We start from the raw sequence: 23,865 nt of genomic DNA on the forward strand, positions 1-23,865 counted from the left end.
GTAGTAATACTACTAACAATATTTCATGTGCCAGTGGGCTTGAAGCCATCTGGTGTGAGGTAAAATCTAACAAGACAAATTACATAGTGGAGTGTTGTTACAGACCTGTGGATCGGTTGCTAGTGATGAAAAAATACATCACCAAACAGAAAAGATGAGCGCGAAAAGAGTAATCATAATGGGAGACTTTAATTATCCAAATATTGATTGGGTAGCAGTAGAATCTCATGAGAAGAATGAAAATGCATTTATTGAGCTGTTGTGGGACAACTTCCTCAAGCAGCAAGTGACAGAAGGAACTCAAAGCCAAAGAATGTTAGATTTTATTATAGTATCAGAGGGCATTTCAGTTAAAGACATAACTATTCTGCCTCCAGTTGTTGACAGTGATCATACAGTACTCACTTGGGAAGTGACTAAGTTTATGAATGTTCCATTCAGAAAAAGGTTACATGCTGAACTACAAAGCAGGAAATTATGACCAACTGAAGAGTATACTGAGTTCAGTGGAATAGGATCAGTTGCTGGATGGAAAGAATATCGGCAATGCATGGGAAGCATTTAAACAATACTTAAATGATGCGATATCAGAATGTGTCCTGACAGTTCGAAGAATAAATAGAGTAGAAATCAAATGGATGGTGTAATCTTATTAAGCAAGAAATTCATAAGAAAAGGATGATGTGGAAGGAATACCGTTTGCATAAGGATGATGTCCATTATGAACATTATAAGCAGCAGGCTAGAATAGTCACAACTGTTGTATGGAAAGCAAAGTCTGATTATGAAAAGAAACTGGCTCTGCATGTTAGCATGCAGAGTCAGTTTCTTTTCAAGTTTCAAGTAAAAGAAAGAATAAATATGAAAGAATAACTCTTCTAAATCCAGATGGCATGAGGATTACAGATGCAGAAGACGTTCTTCAGTTAATGAGTGCCCATTTCGTTAAAAGCTATTAACCTGGTGAACACAACATTGAGCTCTGTCACCTCTTCACTAGATGAAGAAACGCAGTTGCGTGAGGCCGAGGTATTAGAGCTGTTGCACAAACTGAATAAGAATTCAGCAATAGGGACTGATGGAATATCAGCATGTGTGCTAAAAGAGTGTTTAGCTGAACTAGCCATTCCTTTGACCAGGATGTTTAATGAGTCTCAGAACAGGGAAGATATCACAGGAATGGAAAGAATGTATGGTAATTCCATTGCACAAGGGTGGTGCAAAGACCGATGTATCCGACTATCGACCAATTAGTATCTCAGGAGTGGTTGTGAAGATATTGGAAAAATCGGTTAAGGCCTGCATTCAGAAATGGGTTGACAGTTAATCTCTACTTTGCAATGAACAACATGGGTTTACTAAGGGAAGGTCATGTTTTAACAACTGGCTCACATTCTATAACAATGTTACCATTGAACTAGACGAGGGGGAATGGATACACCATGATACTTTTGGATTTTGCGAAGGCTTTTGACAGAATACAGCATGGATACAGCATGGAAGACTGCTGCATAAATTGGAGAAAATTGGTTTGGGTTATACAATATTAGCAAGGATAAGAGGATGGCTGACTGACAGATATCAAAAAGTGGCATACAGGGGATCTGAGTCTGCAAGGTTTAAGGTAACAAGTGGTATACTACCACAAGAATAAGTGCTTAGTCCACTGTTATTCAATCTGTACATTAATGATATTGAAAAGGATTTGACAAGCGATATACAATTATTTGCTGATGATGCAAAGATAGGTAGGGTAATCAGGAATGCTGCTGATATGCAGTCTTTGCTGAATGATTTGAATAGGCTGGAATTGTGGGCATGGGAAAATGGGTGTCAGCTCAATGTCAGTAAATGTAAAGTCATCCACTTCAGCATGATTAGATATTCAATGTATTATATTAGTGGGAATAGGCTAGAAGAAACTGATGAGGCTAGGCATCTTGAAGTGTTAATAGGTAGGAAGTTGAAGTTTAGGGGCCATGTGGCAAAGATTGCAAATACAACTCAAAAGATAATGATTGTTCACATGTAAAGATAAGGATGTTATTTTGCCTCTTTACAAGGCCTTGATAACACCTCACTTGGATTATTGTGCGCAGGTTTGGTCTCCTAGTTTCCGTTGATGTTTCCGGTGGAGAGTGGGGAAAAGATGAGAGGGCATCCTTGGAAGCTGAGAATGAAGGCCACCAAGAAGGGTGTGAGGGCTAGATTTTTCTCTCAGAGGGTAGTGGTGCATGATTGGGATGGATTGCTATTGGATGTTGTGAGTGCAAGAAGTGTGAATGAATTCAAGAATAAGTATGATGTATGTGGCCTCTCTCGATGAGTCTCTGACTCCCTGGAGGTCTCTCTTAATAATAATAACAATAATAATAATAATAATAATAAAGGCATTTGACAGAATTCCCCATGATAAACTGACATTTACATTATAGCATGTGGGTTTAGATGTCAGGTTAGTGAATTGGATTGGAGATTGGCTGTCTGATAGATATCACAAAGATGTGTATGTGGGAGCAATATCAAGGAAGCAGAAGTCATAAATAGGGTTCTACACAGATCAGTGGGGTACTGGGACCTGTGTGGTTTAACCTCTATATCGATGGGGTACAAGGGGGTGGAATATTTAGTTGTCTGCTGATGATGTGAATTTGGGAAGGATTATCAGTAACAATGCAGAAATGATAGCCCTTCAGGAGGATTTCAATAAGCTGGACAAATGGGCAAATTAATGGGGTTGTAAATTTAATGCAACTAAATGTAGGGTCTTGAAGTTCAGGATCCATTGATGGGATTCTACATACTCTGTTGGTGGAACTTTTAGGGTAATTATTGATAGAAACTTGAAGTTCAGGGGACATCTTGCAAAAAGATACCAGAATGGTAATCCCATTGTGTAAAGGTCTGATCATATCATATCTGGATTAATGTGCTCAGGTTTGGTAACCAGGATTTGAAGGGGATGCATTAACTTTGGAATGGGTGCAGAAGCAGATAATGAAAATAATTATCTAGACTGAACCATGTTAGTTTTGAGGATAGTTTGAAGGCATATGGACTGCAAAGTTTGGAAGATAGAAGAAGGAGATGTAGTACAATTGAGACAATTAAGCTGTTGAGAGGTGGTTACAAGGTTGACCCTAGGGAGTTCTTTCATATGGGAACAAAGGACAGGGGTAATAAGGACAAGTAGGGCCATCCCTGGAGGTTACAATTGGAAGTGGTGAGCAAGATGATGAGGATTGGCTTTTTTTTTGTGGGTGGGTAAACCATGGAATGTATTGCCTGATAGGCTAGTGGAAGCATAAACAGTGAAGGAGTTTAAGGAGTGGTATGAGAGACTTTGTGTCGTATAGGATGGGCTTCCCAAGATGAGTCTCATGACTCTATAGAGGTCCTGAATAAATATTAATTCAGGACATCCATAATTCAAGACCTTCATAATAATCTTATTATTATTATCTTTTCAGGCCGGATATACCACTTCATAAGGTAGGTGATCGAACTCAAGCATCAAATTACAGGCTATCTGTGTGTCAGGTGTTGTGGTTAAGTTGTTGGAGAAGCTTGTGAGAACTAGGATCCAGAATTGGGTTGACAACATTGGTATTATCTCTGATGGACAGCATGGATTTGCTAAAGGGAGGTCATGTTTTAGTAATCTACATACTTATTACAATAAAGTGACTGCTTCCTTGGACAGAGGAGAAGGATAAACAATGATATACTTGGATTTCGCAAAGGCTTTTGATAGAGTACCTCATGATAAGTTGACAGTCAAACTAGAGCAGACTGTCAACTTATCATGAGTTGACAGTCTGGGTTGGATATTAGATTAGTACATTGGATTGAAGACTGGCTATCTGATAGGTATCAACAAGTTGTGTATGGAGGAGCGATATCCAGGAAAAGGAAAGTCACTAGTGGAGTGCCTCAAGAATCTGTTTTAGGGGCATTAAGATGTTTAATTTATATATAATTTATGTTAATGATATTGGTGAAGATTTGGATGGAGATATTCAGTTGTTTGCAGATGATGCAAAGTTGGGACAAACCATGAAGAGTAGAGAAGATGTTTTGGCCTTACAAGAAGACTTGAATAAATTGAGTGATTAGGTACGGAAATGGGGATGTGAGTTCAATGTTGCAAAATGTAAGGTTTTAAAATTTGGAAAACAAAGATGGGATGCAGAATTTATGCTTGGTGAGGATATATTGTCAGAGGTGGAGGAAATAAAAGATCTGGAAGTGAGAGTGGATAAAGATCTGAAATTTAGGGGACATATAGCCAAAATTGTGAAGACAACACAAAGGCTTCTGTGAATGATGCAGAGGACACTCATGTGTAGAAGTAGGGAGATTCTTGTTACAATTGTATAAGGCTTTGATTAGGCCACACATGGACTATTGTGCCCAGATTTGGTCACCTGGTTTTCAGAAGGATGAAGAGATGTTGGAGAGGGTTCAGAGGTGACTGACTAAGTTAGTTTCTAACATCTGAAATGTCGAGTATGAGGAAAGATTGAGAAGATGTAATTTGCAGGAAGAGTGGAGAAATGATAGAGACCTACAAGTTGATAAAGTGTTGTTATAGGATCAATGCTGGAGAAGTTCAACAGAAAATAGTGGAAGATCAGGGGAGAAACAAAAGGTCATCCATGGAAACTGTATAAAGAGGGTGTGAGCAGGGGAGTGAGAGGCAGGTTTTTTTCATACAGAGTTGTAAATGATCAGAATGCCTTGCCAGAGAGTGTGGTGTCTGCAAGGAGTTTGAGTGTGTTTAAGACATGGTATGATGAGGTGTGTGTGTGTGTGTCCAGATGAGTCTTTGACTACATGAGGTCTTGGGTAATAATAATAATAATAATCTTCTGTAATGTTTATTATCTTAATTTTATTGGTCTGTTTGCATTGTTGCTGGTTGTTTCTGTTTTGGTGAAACATTTTGGAAATGGTCCATAAGGAAGTGCATCAGCTCCAATATTAAGTTTTACCCTGAATTTTTCTCGATGGACATGCTGAAAAAAATTGTTATATTATTATTATTATTATCAAACAAGACCTCATGGAGTCAAAGACTCATCTAGGAGGTCCTTTTATCTCACACACATCCCAATCATTCACAACTCTGCAGGAAAAAAACCTGCCTCTCACTCCCCTACTCACACCCTCTTTATACAGTTTCCAGGTATGACCTCTGGTTCTCCCCTGATCTCCCACTATTCTCTGTAGAACTTCTCCACCATTGATCCTATAACAACCCCTTACCAACTTGTAGATCTCTATCATATCTCCCCTGTCCCTTCTCTCCACTAGACTCTGCAAATTACATCTTTTCAATCTTTCCTCATACTCGACATTCCAGAGGTCAGAAACTACCTTAGTCAGTCGCCTTTGGACCCTTTCCAACATCTCTTCATCCTTCTGAAAACCAGGTGACCAAATCTGGGCACAATAGTCCATGTGTGGCCTAATCAAAGCCTTATACAATGGAACAAGAATCTCCCTACTTCTACACATCAGTGTCCTCCTCATCATTCCCAGAAGTCTTTGTGTTGTCTTCACAGTTTTGGCGATGTGTCCCCTAAATTTTAGATCCTTATCCACTATCACTCCCAGATCTCTTATTTCCTCTACCTCCAACAATATATTCTCACCAAGCATAAATTCTGCATCCCATCTTTGTTTTCCAAATTTTAAAACCTTACATTTTGCAACATTGAACTCACATCCCCATTTGCTTGCCCAATCACTCAATTTATTCAAGTCTTCTTGCAAGGCCACAACATCTTCACTACTCTTTATGGTTCGTCCCAACTTTGCATCATCTGCAAACAACTGAATATATCCATCCAAATCTTCGCCAATATCATTAATATACAAGTTAAATAGTAATGGCCCTAAAACAGATCCCTGAGGCACTCCACTAGTGACTTTCCTTTTCCTGGATATTGCATCCCCATACACAACTTGTTGATACCTATCAGATAGCCAGTCTCCAATCCAATGCACTAATCTAATATCCAACCCCATCTGCTCTAGTTTGACTGTCAACTTATCATGAGGTACTCTATCAAAAGCTTTTGCAAAATCCAAGTATATTACTGTGTATCCTTCTCCTCTGTCCAAGGAAGCAGTCACTTTATTGTAATAAGTAAGTAGATTACTAAAAACACGACCTCCCTTTAGCAAATCCATGCTGTCCATCAAAGATTATACCATTGTTGTCAACCCAACTCTGGGTCCTAGTTCTCACAAGCTTCTCCAACAACTTAACCACAACACCTGACACACAGATAGGCCTATAGTTTGATGCTTGAGTTCGATCACCTCCTTTATGAAGTGGCACAATCTTGCCCTCCTTCCACTCTTTAGGGACTTGACCAAGTGCAAGACTCGTATTAAAAAAATATGTCAAGGCAGGCGTCAACTCTCTGGCACATTCCTTCAGAATACGCGGTGATATATTATCAAGTCCCACAGCCTTATTTACATCTAGTTTAATCAACTCCCCAAACACCTCTTGCTCACTTACAGTCAGTCTCTCCTCCCCACCATCAACTGCTCTTAATCTCTCCATGAAGTCACATTCACAAGATTGAAAGATCTTTATGAACTGCTCATTAAGTATCTCCACCACACATTCTGCAACAGCTGTCTTTATACCATTTCCTCCAATCAATGTCATCTTTCCATAATCATTCTTTCTTTTGCTGGCTACATATCGAAAGAACTCCCTAGGATTTTTTTTAGCTTCATTAGCTAACTGCTGTTCATACCTCTCTTTAGCTACTCTCACCAACCAAGTCACTCTCCTTGCCTGGTCTTTGTAGAACTCATGAAATTGGTTACTTCCACTTCTCTTATGCTGCCTCCACAATGCCCTTTTTCTCTGTATTGCATGCTTAATCTCTTTATTCATCCATCTCACACCTAACTTATTTAACCTTCTCACCCGTGGTATACATTTAGACATTGCATCCACTAAATATTTTTTGAAAATCCCCCAAGCTGCATTAATCTCTTTTCCAGCTAACTCCTCATTCCATGCTAAACCTGCAAGCTGTCTCCTGAGCTCTTCATAATCACCCCCCCTTGTAGTTCCACATATACCCTTTTTTCACAGGGGTCCTTGCACTGCTGGCAACCACCCAAGTAATCACCTCATGGTCACTTTCACCAATTGGTGGATGATTTGATACCTCATTGATAATTACATCCTCCGATGAGATGACCAAATTCAAGACCCTTAATCCTCTTGTGCCCTCTGTTACATACTGTCTGAGGTAGTTATCCCTCAAAAACTCAAGAAACTCATTTTCTTTACTTCCAGTTGCTATCTCTTCATTCCAGTCTATATTGCCATAATTAAAATCACCCATAATGATCACCCTTTTCTTATTTGCTTGGCTTATTTGACTATACATTTCACTATCACCACCATCCACATTACCAGGTCTATAACAACATCCCACCAAGTATTTGATTCTATTCACCTCTATCTCACACCATACTGCCTCAAAACCACTGGCCCCATTTCCCTCTTGCATCTCTACCTTGTATGGACATAACTCTTTCTCTATCATCAATAGCACTCCCCCTCCCTTTTTACCCCTTCTATCCTCACGAAACACATCATACCTTTCCATCTCTATTCCTGTCAGGATGTCGTCCTCATCTAACCATGTCTCACTTATTCCGACAATCTCTGGGTGCACGGACGCAATTAGTGCAACCATTTCATCTGCCTTGTTTCTTATACTTCTAGCATTGGTATACAAACACAACAACTCATTTCTGGATCTACAGATAGTTCCACTGATACCACTCACTCGATGTGATCTCTCCATGCTGGACTGGGGCCATTTCCCTTTCTGCTTCTTCATTTTAGAACCCTTTGCAATTCCATCTGTTTCCTTTTGATCCCTGATCATCCCATTACTTTCCTGCTTACACATTCTCTCACCTCCTCTTGGAGCATCCACCTTTCTCACGCTGTGTATCCCTGTCCACCCTGAGCCTCGCCGTTTCCCTGCTCCTCTTGCACACCCATTCTCTCATTTTCTATACTCATACCACTCACTTCCACATTCATTTCCACTCCTTCAATCTCTCCTGTCTTACTCTCCTGCTCTTCCACATCACTCCCCTCTCGATCTGATTCATTCTCTCTATTCACTTCTCTACCTTCCAGCAGCAGTCTCTCCAAGCGACTCACACCATAACCACTCAAATGCAGTCCATCGCTCCCATACAGCTCACTTCGTCCCTCAAACTCATTCCACACATTAACATACTGTACTCCCATCTCCTCACACATTTCAGCCAGAATATCATTCATAATCCTTGCTCTCCGCCTCATTTCACCACAATCATACCTAGGCAACACACTGACCACCCTTCCTGTCACACTATTCTCCTTTATCTTTCCAAGCAGTCTCCTGACATTCATTTTGACATGCTCTTTGTTCTCTCTCAAATCATTCGTACCAATTAATACAATTAACTCTTTTGCTCGTTACCGCCTCATATTCAATGCCTCAATCACTCTACTCATTTTACCGCCTGGAAAACATACCTTGTGCATTTTATCCTCTAGCACACCTTTAATAATGGAGTCGCCATACAACGCCACTCGCTCATCTTTTGTTATCTCTTTCATGCCATCATGATTTATTTTAATAGTTTTGACCTGAATTCTCTTAATTTCATTCCGCATCCATTTCATTTCTTGCTTCATCCAATCCAATTCACCTTCTAAACCTCGCGACACATTCACTCTATCATTAAATCTTTCGAACTTTCTAACTCTCAACCCCCTCTTCTCACTTTCCCTCTCATTCATCCTTCTTTGTTTCCGTACTTTCGGTCCAACATACGTCCAACTTTCACTATCATTCTTCTCACTTTCACTCTCACATATCTTTCTTTGTTTCCGTACTTTCGGACTAACATGTGTCCAACTTTCGCTATCATTCTTCTCACTTTTACTGTCATTCATCTTTCTTTGGTTCAGTACTTTCGTTCCAACATGCGTCCAACTTTCGCCATCAGTCATTCTTTTTTCACTATCATTCATTTTCGATTTTTTTTACTTGCGATTTCTGCACCACGCCATTTCTACTTTCATTCGTTCTCTCAATTTCGTTTCTTTCTGCCTCACTTTCGTTCCTTTTAACATCCGTTACGGTTGTCAAATCGCTCTTTTTTTTTTTTCCTGATTTTTTAACATTTTTTCGCCTGTCTTCTCACCATCCTCCTCTTTCAAATGTGCACTCGCGACACAATCGGTACTAGCACTTTCTGTCATCAACTTCATATTCGCATTCATCAATTCCTCGTTCAGGTCACATTTCGCACACACCCTTCTTCCATCCGCACTAAACATCCACAAATCATTTATGTAGTCGAAGGAATACATATAACAGACCTCACACTTAGCGAACCGACTGAAATCCAAATTAAAATCATGGAATGATAATGCCGCCGCCATTTTTTTTTTTTTTTTCTCTGCAGGTTACTAGGTCTAATATTAACGTTTTCGTATTTAGTTTAAGCAAGAAAAAAAACCCCACACTAATAATATCGGTAGCGTACAACATTTACAACCGCTCTTACTTAAACAATTACGCATATATACTTAATTATTCCTAGTAAAACTTATCTGAATCAGGAGCTCTTCAAAACACGTTCGTAGCACTTGACCCACTAGCGCCCCCTCTATATGTATGTACTAAAAATGTAAATAGCTTATGGAGCCATTCCTGAAAAGGAGGTAAGTATCAAAGTATGAGGGAAGTGCGATGATGGGCTATAGTATTCCAAAAAGGAGAATAGTATTGCCAACAGTAGTCATGAATGGATGGAAGTGCTGGTAATGATAACAATGGCAACTTGGTAAAAGAGCTTTGGCAAGAGTTGATGAAAATGAAAATTGAAATTAAGTAACAGATGGATGAAATTGAATGCTCTGAAAGTGAACTGCTTCATTGACTGATGTGAATGAGAAGAAGAAAGTTAGTAGTATGAAGTAAGCATCAAAGGATGATTGTCTAGGATCATGTAGGGATTCAGTCATTAGAGGTGTGGTGAATAACAGGGTACATAAAGCATGTTTTCCAAATGGCACATTGCAACAAATAACTGATCTTTTGTCAGTAGCAGTTGTAGGCACAAATATGGAGTAAATTTGAAAGGAAATTGGAATGTTTTAAGGTTGAAGGATTTGAATGGGTTTCGTGCTGGACACTTAAAGGAAACTTGTCACTGTGTTTGCTGAGAATGCACAGAGTTCAAGATAAAGTTAACATAGAGGAAGAAATTGTGGAAGGACAGAAAGAAGATGGGCACAAGAAGAAGAGATTATGGAAAGAGAGAGTGATGGAAGACATAAAGGTGGGGATGAGAGAGATATGAATGGAAAGCAGTCTGAAACAGAGAAACAGGAGTGGTCAGAGCAAAGAGAGAGATGTACTAAAGAACTCAGAGGAGTGTGTTGGTGAGATGGTATCAAAGAGAGTGGGAATATTATGTTTGTATACTAACATCAGGAGTATCAGAAATAAAGAAGCTTAGATTTTACACTGATTAAGTCAGTATGCTTAAAGATAATTTAACATAAGTCAAACTTGGTTGTCTAATGATGATATACCATCAGAAATAGAAATGGAGAGATACAGAATTTTCTGAAAGTATAGGCAGGTAATACGTTTTTCCACCGACAATCTGAGCCATTCACAATTAAGTTTCATTCGTTAAGCTCCCCACCCTTCTTTTCTACTTTCTATCCTCTTGAAAAATTATATATCTCAGAATTAGTATTCTCACTTCTAGTTAACTAATTTTGTTTATAGCAATTATCCATGGGGTATGATTCGATCAGTACCAAAAACTCAGTACAGATATTCCTGAAACTCTTAGCATTTTTTCAAAGTACTATGCCTAATTTCTTCTGCAAGAAGAATAGAACCTATGTTTTTGTCAAATCTGAGAAATCCAGTGTCAGATGGAGATTCAAGACAAATCTTGAATCTCCATTTTATGATCTGTTCTGTAGGCTTGAACCATTCAGATGCATTCATTTGCTGTCTCTATAATTCAGTATTTGTCTGACATTGGTTATATACAAGTACCTAATAGTGAGGCCATCTTCCTTGGGAGTCTTTAATGTTCATAACTGAATCTTCCCTTGTCTGATGCTCTCGACTACTTATCCAATGCTCCTGATAAATATTCTTTGGATGTCAGCCCTCCTTTTGGTAAATCCAACCATAACCTATCCAAGTCACTTTTCCAGCAGAATGCTCTTCACCTACTCATTCTTAGTCTCGTATCCTTTGGAAAATTACAACAGTGACAAATGGGATAGCCAGCATTTTTATACTCCTCTTTTTCTTGGCTGACTATTGTTTTTATTCTTTTTATCCAAACTCCTGCTTCAGCAGATATTTCCAATAACTCTTAATGGAATGAAGGCTCCATTCTATCCCAAAAACATAGACCAACAGCCAATACCTAGGTTTCCAACAAATGTGGCAAATCAGCCCCAAAAAAATAATTCAACATATTGCAAGCAACTTGAAACAAAACCTATAACATCCCACTCAGCCTTTACTGCATTATACAACATTTGCAAAGTGAGGAAATTACATCTGTTGTCAGTTGCTATTTAAATTGTTTTCCTCAATTACATAGTTTAGTGCTATGGCCTATCACAGTTATAACTGTACTCTGATGATGCTGGTAAGAAAACCAGCAAAATATTAGTGAGTTCAATAAATATATATTTTTCCTCTCTTGGTATTGTTTATCCTGAATTAACAATCCTGTACTGCCTATACTTATGGAAGCAAGTTAAGTAGCAATTGCCAATATGCATTCCACCATTTACATTCAATGGTAGACATTCTCACTGACCATACCCACCTTTGGATACAAGCAGTGGAAATGTTTGGAGAAATTCACAAGGTTGCTCTTGATATTCACAAGGCGATCCTGTCTGGCACTGAAGCCTTCTTACCAAATGTTCCTCCTAGATTCCTCTTGTCATATTTATTTATTAATGTTGGTGTCCACGCGGTTAGCCTAGTGGCTTTGCGCTTCGCAACCATATGCCTAGGGAAGGAGTGTCCTGGGTTCGATTCCTGTCGTCAACGTGAGGAGCTTAAGAATCTTCCTCAGCCATAGCCAAGTTAGCTGGTCTTGGGCATGGACAGCAGGGTTCCCCCCCCAGTTTATCTGGAGTTTTTCATCCTGCAAGCAAACCAGCCCTCTGAACACACACAGATCTACAGCCATAAATACTTAATCCCCCATGAGGGGGGCCCAACTCGCCCCAATAGGGATGGGGGAGAAAGGGAGAGAACTCCATATGAATAAATAAATAAATTAATGTTGGAGTAGTTCAGAGCTCTGTGCACTTTCCAACACTTTGCCTCCTATAACATTGGTTACCTTCTCTTAAGAACCTCAAATTCTATTCATAGTTTTACTTATTTGAGAAACTCTGCACTACTCAAATGATTCTAGCTTGAAGACCTTCCAAAACCAATGACTTAAACATTGACCTTCTCACTTGGGTTGAAGATAATCTAATTGATTTGAATGCTATCGAAATACAATCCTGTCTTATTTCTCAAAAGAAAGATTTTCAATATCCACACAAGATTGATTTTCACTTCTTGGGTTGGCTTTCACTTCTAGTCTATTCTGTAGTAAACACATCAAATGAATAGCCTCCTCCATAGTCTCCAAAAAACTTGGTATTCTTTCCATTTAAAACATTACTTCATTTTTTAACATTTTATTATTTCCAAATCCACCAGTCTTTAGAATACTGTCCTTAGAATAAACACACACGCACACACACACACACACACACACAGAGAGAGAGAGAGAGAGAGAGAAAGAGCACCTCCAAATGCTTTCTTATAGATATTCAGTTTCTGAAGTGTCTTTTCACAGGTACTTTCATCAGCAGTACTCTAACAAACTAACCAATACCATTCTTCTGCTTTCCTCCAGTCATGTAAGAACAAAATTTTAAACTTAATGAACCAACTTCTCATTTTCTTCATTCGTTCCATCCACCTCTGTTCTTTGAAAAGCCTTCCTCCTACTGCTTTTTCTAATAAACACAACCTCCTCCCCTCAAGTTCTTCAATAAACAAATTAACAGATTCCTTCTTTTTTTCCTGAACCACTTATCCTCCACATAACACATGATGCATTGGGTATGGCCACTTATGTGTGCATGTGTAGGTGGTTGGGTCAAGTTGACAAAACAAAAAAGCAATAGCAATCTCTTTAGTATCTTAATCAACTGCAGATAAACCGGCTGGTCTATTATTAGTCTTTCCATTCTTTTGAGACCTATTGCCAGATTCTCATTACACAAATAGATCAAGGAGTCAAATTCTTTTACTCTTCACAATATATCATCTGGCTCCACGACTTTTAATATCTAGTTTACTTACACCTTGAACACCTCTGTTTCCTTCATTTCTGGTGGCTGCTGTATTTGCCTTCCTTCTGGGCACCGCATAACATCTTTCATACCAGTATGAGGTACCAAGTGCTTATTAAATAATTACACTTAATTCTCTGCAGTGGTCACTTTGCCACATCACCATCAGCCAGTATCACACCATAATTATTCATCCTCTTCCTTACCACACTGAAAGAATTCTTTTGTATTACATTTTGCTGAGTTATCTATCTCCTCTCATACTGCACTTTTTTCATTTCAACAACTTTCTTTCATACTGCTTGCATAATTTCACTGTTCACCCATTTCATTCCTACATTATTCACTTACCGAACTCATGGTATGCAGCTGTACATAGCCTGAGTCAAATGTGTTTTAACTAATTATATTATGTAACCTCTTCTCTTCACTGTTCATCATCCCATGGTATGAGATGATGAGTAGTGAGGAAAAGAGCCCATCATTTTGTGTAAGTTGATTATTTAGCTTTTCATAATCACCAGCCTCATAGCTCTGTATATATATCTCTTTTGGATGGAAATTTTCTCTTACTTGGCAACTTCCCAAGTCAGTACCTTATGCTGTGTTATGATACCTTATCATAACACAGCATTCTTCCTAAATCCAGCACTCAGAAACCAAAGGTATGTGGTTTCTGAGTGCTGGATTATATAGAGGTACCATGTGGTTTACACATGGTACCTCTATATATTCAGTTGCTTTGATTCCATACACTATTTCTTTTTTCCAATAGATATTCTAATTAAAATTATTTCCTAATTATTATAAATACAAATATCATAATTAAATAGATAATAAAATAAAAAAATAAAACTAGTTTCTATGAAAAGACTCATTCTTTTCTGTTCTTGATTTTTTTTTTTTTTATGTGTTGGCACTTTTTTGTATTCCACAATTTCTAATGATACAATTTTATACCTTGTCCACAGTATATATATATATATATTTTTTTTTTTAGTATTTCAGTTAATATATATCAATTAGTATGTACACATACACACTAACTCTGCTCTGATTGGTATTTAAGATTTCTGTAGAATTTTGGTTTTATTAGACAAATGTTTACATTTTTAGTGGGGGGAAAGAAAGTCATATGATTCACAATAATAGAAATTAATACATAAACTATTTAACATCATAAGCCAAATATGGTTCCAGTTTTTATCTTGCTGCTAAACAAAATGTTCTGTTGATTTAAATCCTTTCCACACCTTTTTTTTCCCCAAGACAGAGAGAGAGAGAGAGTAGACAGAACCAGTTTGATAAAATTTTTGCTGTTCATCAGCGGTCATATCCACTCTGCTATCACCAAAGCAAGCTTTACAAAGGTTACTCCAAGTAACAAACCACCCTCATTCCACAGAAGTACCTTCTGAAATGCACTAAACTTCCTTCTACCTTTTATATGTCAACTTTATTCCAGGAATGATTGGGTGAATGAGAGAAAATGATGAAGATGAGAACTCATTATGATAGACTGTGCATAATCATTCTATCATAAAAACATATATCCCACTCTCTTTAATTCCACTTCACGCCATACTGCTTACAAATCACTACCACTATTCTGCCCTACTTGCATCTCCACCTTGTGCAGGCATAATAATAATTCCCCTAATACCATCAAAAGTCCTCCCCATACTTTCTTGCCTTTCCTTTTTCTCTTCCTGTCAGAATATGATTCTCATCCAATGATGTTTCACTTATTTCAACAGTTTTTAAGATAATGAACTCAATCAATGCAACAATTTCATCTCCCTTATTTCTGATATTCATGGCATTCATAAATTTCCATTTCTATACTAACCATCCTCATACTGCTGCTTCCAGCATCCACTCTCCTTATGCCGAATCTCCCTGTCCACCTCAACTTGCCTTGTTTCACTGTTCATCTTTAATTTAAGTGCTTCTTCAGTCTCACATATCCTACTCTTCTGCTCTTTCATCTCACCACTTGTTCACATCACTCATTACTTTCTCTTCCAACAACAGCCTCCAACTCAAATAAAATACATTTAAATACAATCCATCAGTTGTATGCAATTCTAGAAATGTACCTCTTGAATTCATTATATTCATTAACAAACAGCACTTCTTTATTCTCCTGCAGTTTAACCAACAGACCTTCACAATATTTGCTTGACATTTCAACTCACCACAGTCATACCTAAGAAAGAACTGACAACTTTACTAACAGCACAATTGATTTTTAATTCTAATATATATTCACAGCACAGGTGAGGTAATATGCAGCACTTATTTGATGAAATTACATGTCATCAATTTATATGAAGTTTAATTTTTCTTGCTTATTAGAAGTGATGAATGGTTTCCATATGAACAGAAAAAATAATTAAATGTATATTTTATTTAGATTTTTATGTGATATCCATTTTACATATAAGTACTTTTGTTGTATAACTCAAATATTACATGTAACTGTAGAACTAAACTATGACATAAATAATTTCGGGAGATTTATAAAAAATATTCTTTAAAAATTCTTTTGCTGGATGACTGAATGAGTGGTTAGCATATCCACTCTCCAATTAATGAGCTGACGATTCAAATCCCACCACGGGCATGGATGTTCATAATTTCTTTAGGCAGGACATAAATTTCATTGCCAGGGGTAAGACTACCTTCCCACATACTAGACACCTGTAGTGGTGTGAAAAAGTTTCATGTTTGGTCTCTATAGTAGGGTTTCCAGATTGTGTAAAAAATAAATAAAAATACAAAATATATAAAAATTTAAAAAAAAATGGAAAGAAATCCTTAACTCACCCATGGTCATAGAATTACAACCATTCGTGGTAGGAGTCATAAAAAATAATAATAATAAATGGAAACAATTATTTGGCTACTTACCCTAACTTTCCTGGATAAACTTTGATGTGACCTATGTCAGAATCTGGAGGTCGAAAACGTAGAACAACAGTAGCTCTCTGACCTTCCCGCCTAGTAAGATTCTGTATTGGCATGAGCTCTGTTAATTCCCTTTCATTTGGATCTAAGCAAGAGTACAAAAAAAAAAAAAAAATCTGAAGTAAGCATTTCTACATTACAGCAGCAACCAAGAAAAGGAGGGAGAGGAAATTAAAAGAGTGAAGTATTTTAATGCAACACTTTTTTTAACCACAAGGCAAAACTATTTTTATAGAAAATTTAATTTTTCTATACCAAACATAAATAAATATATCAATAACAAAGAATTTTGCAATAAGAAAAATGGAGATTATTAATAAAAAAACTTTTTTTTTAACTGTGAAAACTATCAGCATGCTACTAAAAATTTGTACCGTCTTCATTTTTATTTTTCGCAAAAAAGGATGTGCTGGTACTCATATCTTCATAAATGCCTCTACCATCTCTGCTCTTCCTCTTCTTTACTGAATATGTGGTAATCATTTAATAAAACAAAAGTAAGGCAAGTAGTAAGAAAAGTGATTATGTTAATCGATGAAAATGATGGATTTTCATCCATTAACAAGGACCTGAACTTCAGGGGTCACATTGCAGAAAAGTGTGAAGTCATCACATCAGATTATGGCAATGATGCAGAGGACCTTAATGTGTAGAAATAAAGATGTTATGGTTCTATTGTATAAAGCATTGATTGAGCCTTATATAGATTATTGTGGACAGATATAATCACCTGTTTTCAAAGTTTTGAAGATATTAGAAAGGGTCCAGAAAAAACTAACTATGGTACTAATTGGTGTTTGAAATGTGGAGTATGAAGACAGATTGAGGATGGATACCTTCTCTTACTCTTCCTATTCACAAAGCCTTGTGAATAGGTAGGAAGAATAAGCAAATAGAGAAGGAGGAGTAAGAGAAGGTATATGTTGGTAAAAGGACTGTTACTAAATTAATGCAGAAGAAATTTTTCATAGGACAGGAAGAACCATTCCTGGAAACTGTATAATGAGGGTGGGGCAGAAGTAAGGGTGCAAGAAGCAGATTGTTTGCATGGAGAGTGGTTTGTGAGTGGAATGCATTGCCTCAGAGTGTTGTGACTACACACACACACACACACACACACACACACACACACACACACGCACGCACGCACACACACACAATGAATGATTTTAAAGCATAGTTTGATACTGTCAAATGTTTGACATAACACACTGTGTTGCCATACTGTCACACATACAGTATGTATTTTGATTCCAAGGAGTTATTCCATGGTCAGATGTAAATAATAATAATAAAACTCATTAACATTTATCAATCCCATTTATTACCTTGATTTTAAAATATTAAAAAAATGGTAAACGCAATTTTTTTATTTAGAAAATTACAGCTCTGCATCAATGTCTGAATGTCTTGATTTCATTTCTCTGCTGTTAAGATTAATTAATTTGAACGGATACATGTCAAGATGCAAGTTGCCTGCAACATGTTGCAAGCAACTTGTACAAGAAACATTTCAATCTTCCATTCTTGAACAGAACCTTGTCAAATACTGCCTCAAAGCAAATATTCATTACACTGCACTGAAAATTCTTTGATACAATGCATTATTATGCAAAAAATGGATGAATTTATTTCAAAATGTTCTTTATAATAAGATATAATCATTTTTAAAAAAACAATGACTCTCATTTCTCACATTTAAATTAACAACATCAACGTCAATATGGATGAAATATATCACTCCTTATGCACTTTGTATCCATGAAATTTCAATGTAATATCAATCGTATTACAATATTAATATGTACTTTGCATCCATGACAACTATGATATGTACACACACACATTATTAGAGGTTGGGCGGTTAATTCTACGAATTAAATGATGCATTCATTACTACAATGATATACATGATATCTGATGTTCTATTTAATTTTCCTTATCCAGCTTTCCCATACTCTTACCTACCTTCTGAAAATCAGTCCTTCAAGTGTCTATTATTTGGATTTGTACTTGTTATGTAAAAATCACCTATTAATTTGACTAATACTCTTAATTTTTAAATTTAATGTGCCAGCTAATGTACCCTCAGTTAATTTATTAAACTTACTAGTTTTAATAAATTGTGTATGAGTTTAATCAAAATTAAACTCATACACAAAATTATGTATGAGTTTAATTTTGTTTACAACATATGTATGTCATGGTCATGTGTTATAGAAACTTTTTTTTCATATTTTCATTGTAGAATCCCTTTGTGCTGTATGGAGATTCCATTATTAAAAGTGTTATGAATGAGAAAGTGTATTAAATTGCTTTTCCAGGAGGGAGAATAAACAGAATGATTGATGCATTGAATATGAGGAGTAATTGAGCAAGAGAGTTAGTAGTGAATCTGGAAACAAATGATTCAATTGGACAAAAAGAGAAAGTGATGATGAATATCAAGAGATTACTGTAGAGAGAGAGAGAGAGAGAGAGAAAGACAACAGTATGTAGGAGAAGCATTTTGCGTGTTCACCAGAATGTGTTGGATGAATTTGAGGGATGAATAGAACAGTATAAGAATCATGGACAGCATCTGAATAGAACTGGGGGGGGGGGTAGTGCTGATGAAGGGGTCCGTTGCCAAAGTGGAGAGAGCTATTATTATTATTATTATTATTACGTGACACCTCCAGGGAGTCCAAGAACTCATCGTGGGAGTGCAATCTACTCTACTTTGTTAAATGCATCTCATCCTCTTTACTACAACACCATCTACTGCCCCTCACTGCTAAGAACAGTATTTTTTGTCTATAAATTGCATGTGTTCTCAAGGCTAATTTATCTGTACGTGGGATGAAAAAGCCTGAGTGAAAAACCCAAGCAATGAAGTGAGGAAAAAAAAACGGAACAAGAGAACTGAAGAAGTAAGAAGTGATGTCAAAGAACAGGAAACTGAGATAGCTGAAAATGAAAAAGTGCTTGGTTTTTCAAGGAGAATTGAGGATATCTTGAAAGGGTCCAGAAAGGATTGTTTAAGATGGTTTCCAGTCTTTGGTATGTTGGATATGAAGAAGGATTGAGAAAGCACAATTCACAGAGTTGAGTTTCAGAGATGGAGGAAGAGGAGGGGGATTTGGGGCAAGGATATGAAATTCAAATTTTCCTGCTAGAAATTAAATGGTGATCACTTCCAATTTCAAATCCTCTGTTTCTGCTTTTGTTATGGACCATTTAAAGAACATTGCTATCAACAATAACATAGTCAATGAGACTTTTTTTATCCTTTGTATTTTCCCTCCATGTGAATTTATTTACATTTTTATGTTCAAACATGATGTTAGTAATAACTAGTCCATATCCTGAAAAGAAATATTATTAGTATTAATACGTAACACCTCCAGGGAGTCCAAAGACTCATCGAGGGAGGGCACCTACTCTACAATTCTCCGTCTCCACCAATCCACTACGCACAACTAACTACCTTTATCATCTACACCAACACCATCTACTGCCGACCACCGCCACTAATATTTTCATGGACAATCACAAACATTCAAGCGCACAGCGGGATTCGAGCCTGCACCCTTTTGGCTAGAGAGCGGTTAACCACCCGGCCAACCAGACCAGCAGTAACTTACCATTATTATTAGCTTTCCTCTGTTAATTAAAGTTAATTTTCCTAAAACATTTCTATATGTCTGGTAATCATTTTCCTAGTCTGCTGTTTAGATTTCCAACAAGCACCAATGTTTCATTTTTTGTTGTATCAGCTGTCTTCTATAATGTCTTGAAAAATTCCTCCACTTTTTTTTTTTTACTACAACCTTCTGTGAGACCATAGGTACAAATAAGGCTCATTATCTAGATCCCCATTCTGATATCTGTCCACATCACTCTACTTGATAGTGATTATCATTCAAGAAGAGTATCCTCATATCTAGGATTGAATACTATTCAATCCTAGATATGAATACTACTCCTTTTCCCTGGTTGTTATTGCCTGGATATAATGTCTTATATTTGTTTCTTAGAAAGATATCTCACCTGATTTTGTCTTCTTTGTTTTGGTAACACATGTTATGTTAATTTGGTCCTTATCCAATTCTTCTACTAGTTCCATTTCTTTTCTGTTGATGAATTTTATGTTGATGGTGCCAGAGCTCTGCTGATTTTCACTTAGGATCTGTTCCGGTATCTGACTATTCACTGTTCATCTCGGTTTCCTAACGAAATCAACAGTGCTTTGTTTAACCAGTAGTAAGATATTCCTGCCAACTTGAAATTCTGTCATGTTGTATCACCATTTTGTATTATGATTCAAGCCAATAAGAATACGATCTGGTTGGCTAAATCATAAATTGCAAGCCCATTCTTATTTTTTAAGTATCCTGGTAGATCTCTAATAGGGTGAACCATATTAGAGATCTACCAATCGAATCCCATATTAGATCAAAAGTCCCACTTGGTTCTCTGCATTCTTTAAAAGGTTACATGGAGGTCTCCTCCCAGTTATCCAGCTTTGACCCTTAAGTACCCCCCCCACCCCACAGATTTTAAACATCATAATTTAGACTGGCCTTTCTTAACAAACTTCAGATTAACCAGGAAGAGAATTTAATCTGTTTGCTGTCAGCAATGATTTGGCACAAAATGGTCACAAACCACTAAAATTCCAGGTCATTCTCCCATCACCCTGAACCTTTCTAAGCCAGTCTTCTTCCAAATACACTACTGATAGCTCTCCTACTGACAAGTCTTACCATAACCTAGTCTATGTTTCCTTTCTATATATCATCTTTTCTCCATCAACTTCTTGTAGAGACTACTTCTTTGAAATCCACTAAGTCAGAGAGTTATTGTAATATAAAATTTTGACAAATTGTCCCAATGTAGCCCAGGATATAGCTGAAATGAAAAATGGAAATGTTCAACAAAATTTTGTAAAAAAAATTTGTTGAACACTTCCATCCACCCCATATAACTGCTGTGTGCAGAAGTCACATACTAATACTAATACTAATAATAATAGTAATAATGATGGAGTTTCCATAGTTCAGTCAATATGTTGAAAGACTTGGGTTTGAATCCCATATATGACATGAATAATTATTATCAGTCCTCTTCAACTTTAGGTGAGATGACAGGCCTCATACAGAGATGGCAGGGTTTTTTCCTCTGGGGGAACAGGCAAACCAGCCCAATGAACACACCTATTTACAGACAGGAGACACTTATTGGACAAGAAAAATAATAGGAAACTGTGATGTTATATAATTATTCCCTAATAATGTAGCACTATATAATTATTCCCTAATAATAATAATAACCATTAATATTACTACTATTACTACTAGGGATACTTAAGGATCAAAGCTGTATAACTGAGAAGAGACCTCCGCAGCCTTTAAAGGAATGCGGAGAACCGACTAGGGCTTCTGACCTAATGTCAAATCCTCACCTTCTTGTGGTGAACCCTGTTAGGTATCTACCTGGATACTGAACAAAACAAGGATGGGCAGGCAATTTGGGATTTAGTCGACCAAATTATATTCTTATTGCCTTAAACCACAATATAAAACGATGGTACAACATGACAGAATTTCATGCCAGCTGGGGAGTTGTCCAGTTAAATAAGGCTCCTGTTGTTTTTACCAGGGAACCAGGTTGAACAGCAAAAAGTCAGCTACTGGAACAATTCCTCAATTCCTAAAGCACACTCCAAATCAACATCACCAGCGTTCAAGATTGGTGCTACCAACATAAGAAGCTTGAATGGCAAAGAAATGGAGCTAGCTGAGGAATTGGATAACTACCAGATTAACATAACAGGAGTGACTGAAACAAAAAAAGACAAAAACTAGTGAGATCTTTCTGAGCAATAAATACAGAATGTTATATTCAGGTCAACACTAAATATGAGACTAATCTTCTTGAATGCAGGCAATTTCAAGTAGAGTGATGTAAATATCAGAATAGGGAATTGAATAATGAGACTTATTTGTGCCTATGGTCACACAGAATGTTCTACTAAGGTAGAAGTGGAGGAATTTTTTGAGGCTTTAGAGAAAGCTGACACAACGAAAAATGAAAAGTTCGTCCTTGATGAGGATCTAAATAGCAGAGTAGGAAATGATTGTCAGACATACCAAAATATTTTCGGAAAATTTGGAGAAAAAAGCAAAGCTAATAATAATGGCAAATACCTGTTCAATTTCTGCTCAGGACATGAACTGGTTATTACTAACACAATGTTCCAACATAAAAATGTGCACAAATTCATATGAAGAGAAGAGGCAAGGAATAAGAAAAGTCTCATTGACTATGTTGTTGTTAATAGTGATGTTTTCTCCTCAGTGCAGTACACTAGAATGTGTACAGAGGATTTCAAATTGGAAGTGATCACCATTCAGTCTTGAGCAGGATAAAATTGAATTTCATATTGAAAAGAAGAACATGTAAGAAAGTTTTAAAGTGAATAACAACTGAGCAGCTCTCATATGAACTGTAGACTAAAATACACAAACATTATTAAAGAAAATTGAGAGAGTTTGAAAACAGGAACCAAACCTTGAAGAGTCAGAGGCAGGCCCTGAAGAAAACATTGATTGATTCAGCCAGAGAGGTATGTGATGAGGTTGTCTGCAAGGATAGAAAAATCAAAACTCCATGGTGGACACAGGAAATTAAAGAGGCAGTTAAGAAAGCATATCAAACGTTCCTGATGAATAAGTCAGCTTGTACTCTTACAGAATACAGAGACAAATATAAGAAAGCTAAACACTGGTAAAACTAGCTAAACAAAAGTCATGGGAAGACTTTGGTAAGAACATAGAAAATAAATATCAGGAATGTGACAAAATATTCTGGAGGCTGTTGAAAAAGCTCAGAAATGGAGGAAAGACTGCTATAAAAGAAATTAGAGATGATAAAGGTGACATGAAAATAGGAGAAAAAGATATCCTTGAAGTATGGAATAATTACTTTGAAAAATTGCTAAATGAAACAAGTAGTGACAGCACAGTGGTAAAAAAAAAACACTGACCAGGCATGCAATCAGAAATACATATCCATACTTGAAGTAAAAAAAGCCATCAAAAGCCTGAAATGTGGAAAGGCAGCTGGAGTATATGATATTCGAATAGAAATTCTCAAGTATGGAGGTATAAAAGTCTTACAGTGGCTGCACTGCATAGTTCAGGAGGCCTGAACAGATGGATAAATTCTAGATAATTGGAGTAAGGCTCTCATAGTAGCCATGTATAAAAAGAGAAATAAAACTGAATGTGAGAATTACAGAGGTATTTCTCTAATGAGTCTTCCTGGTAAGACTCTAATGAGTCTTACCAGGAAGACTCTACAGTTGTATGGTATCAATGGGGGATTATATCAAGCAATACTTAGTCTTTATTTGAGTTGTAAGTCAGCAGTTAATTGAAGGAAGT

The 23,865-nt window shown here is 36.9% G+C and overlaps 1 protein-coding gene across 3 annotated transcripts in view; it reads right to left on the minus strand.

Annotated features, from left to right (window-relative positions):
• Positions 1–23,865, minus strand: part of LOC150094613 (diacylglycerol kinase theta-like) — a 570,433-nt gene that overhangs the window by 299,773 nt on the left and 246,795 nt on the right. For all 3 annotated transcript variants that reach the window (XM_090411566.1, XM_090411564.1, XM_090411565.1), the window contains one exon: positions 16,379–16,520. In XM_090411566.1, coding sequence (XP_090267692.1) covers positions 16,379–16,520 — 142 coding nt within the window. The remainder of the gene's footprint in view (positions 1–16,378; positions 16,521–23,865) is intronic.

This window comes from Typopeltis vanoorti, chromosome 21 (assembly GCF_054136105.1).
Source record: "Typopeltis vanoorti isolate ZY-2024b chromosome 21, IOZ_Tvanoo_1.0, whole genome shotgun sequence".
Taxonomy (NCBI): domain Eukaryota; kingdom Metazoa; phylum Arthropoda; class Arachnida; order Uropygi; family Thelyphonidae; genus Typopeltis; species Typopeltis vanoorti.